We start from the raw sequence: 2,039 nt of genomic DNA, 5'->3' as shown, positions 1-2,039 counted from the left end.
CTGGCAGCACAGGGCCAGGCGGGGCACTGTGCATCTGGCAACTGCCAGTTTGTAAACAGTGCCCCTGTCATGCCAGGGCCCATTGCCTCCGGCTGGCCCCTCACTCAGGGGACCGACCCCCCCCCCCGCACCAGGCTCCATTGCCTCCATGGGGGCCAACAAAACGTTCCTCCAGCCCTGTCACGCGGCTGCCCCCAGTGCCCTGAGTGCCAGCCCTGGCCTGAGTGATGGCATCGAGGGCTGAGGGGCGGGTCTGTTATCGCCATGATGACTCCATGACATTGTGGAACTTTATTGTGGGCTGGGAAATCTCCGCTCCAGCCATTGACATCGGCGGAGAGGCCAGGCTGTGATGTCCCAATGGCAGATGGGTGAAAACAATCCACGAGCTGTGTTGGGAAGTCCCAGCGGTGCCGCATCCCCAGGCTCAGCGGTGTGGGGTTTATTCAGGCGCTGGGTGATCTCTGCCCCACAGCCCGCCCGGACTCTGAATGGCTCATTTCCATACCTCAGCCTCCATCTCTCTGCCTCAGTCCCGCCTCTTGGAACCAGGGGCAGTGAGAGTTCCCCGGCCTCCTGGCGGGGTTGTGGGGATAAAGGCAATAACCGCTTGTGAAGGGCGGAGACGCCCCGGTGAGGGGCCCCACCTCGGTTATAATGAACTAATCACCTTCTGCTCCGTTAATGCAATAAACGTCCCGGTTTGCTGAAAGGGCCCGAGCCTCCCTGGTGTCAATCAGGAGTAACTCGCGTATACTGAAAGCAGTTGCAGGGACTTTACACTGGCGGAGGATTTGGCCCCATGAGGAATTTGTTCCATCCATTGGGTGTGAGGCAAACCCCAATGAGGGCAGGGGGATAAATCCCATTGACTCTGATCCCATTGGCACTGGATCAGTCCCGCAATGCGCTTGTCTCCTGTACACTGGCGGAGGCTGTCCTGTGAGTCTGACACCGAGACGGGCCCCGGGAGAGCCAACGTGCCAGGTCTCCGAGGGGATAGTGATGCAAAACCGGACTCACTCCGGATTGGGGTTCCCCGATGAAGCGAGGGAACTGCGCACCGCAGGCTCAGCGGGGCTCTGGGAAGGAAAGGGAGACATTGACAGTAGAAAGAACGAAGAGTCCTTGTGGCACCTTAGAGACCAACAAATTTATTTGGGCATAAGCTTTCGTGGGCTAAAACCCACATCATCTGATGCATGGAGTGGAAAATACAGTAGGGAGAGATATATATGCAGAGAACATGAAAAGATGGGGGTTGCCTTACCAACTCTAACGAGACAATGCAATTAAACTGAGCTATTATCAGTAGGAGAAAAGAAAACTTGCAGTGATAATCAGGATGGCCCATTTCAAACAGGTGACAAGAAGGTGTGAGTAACAGCAGGGTGAATGTAACACAAACGGTAGGTTTGTGTTACATTCACCCAGTTGCCGGGTCTCCTGTCTAAGCCCGAAGGGGGGTGATTGTCACTGCTGCCCCTGCATGGCTGCCGGGAGAAGGGAGTTTGACTGTGTCTGTTGCACAGTAATAGATGGCGGCATCCTCAGGTTTCAGGCCGGACATTTGCAGATACAGCTCACTCTTGGAATTATTCCTGGAGATGGTGAATCGGCCTTTCACGGAATCAAGGTAGCGTATATCGCTCCCATCGGGGTTTATATCACCGACCCATTCTAGTCCCTTTCTGGGAGCCTGTCGGAGCCAGCTCAGGTAGGAATCGCTGAAGGGGAACCCGGAGGTTATGCAGGTGATATGGAGAGACTCTCCGAGCCTTTTCACACCCCCTCCGGACTCCTCCAGCTGGACCTGGGACCGGACACCTGAGAATAAAGACAGGCCATTACTATCGGTACAGAAATAGCAATAACACAATATTCTTCTAACTCTGCCAGTTATTCAGAGGGAGGAACGTACCTTCTAAAGCTGCTGCCGCGAAACTTAAAAGGAGCAAAAATCTCATCTTTCCTGGTGCTGGAGCGGAAAGTTCTCAGGCGACTGGCTGGTAACTGCTCAGACCCAGGGGCTGCGGATC

The 2,039-nt window shown here is 55.0% G+C and overlaps 1 gene segment (V, D, J or C); it reads right to left on the bottom strand.

Moving 5' to 3' along the window:
• Window positions 1–1,213: 1,213 nt before the first annotated feature.
• LOC112125569 lies at window positions 1,214–2,033 on the bottom strand. The segment is given in 2 exon segments: window positions 1,214–1,827; window positions 1,922–2,033. Coding segments are annotated over 2 exon segments (423 nt in total).
• Window positions 2,034–2,039: the final 6 nt, after the last annotated feature.

The sequence above is a fragment of the Terrapene carolina genome, unplaced genomic scaffold (assembly GCF_002925995.2).
Source record: "Terrapene carolina triunguis isolate 2854851 unplaced genomic scaffold, T_m_triunguis-2.0 Scaffold32281, whole genome shotgun sequence".
NCBI classification, from domain to species: Eukaryota; Metazoa; Chordata; order Testudines; family Emydidae; genus Terrapene; species Terrapene triunguis.
This window is presented reverse-complemented; position numbering and strand designations above follow the sequence as displayed.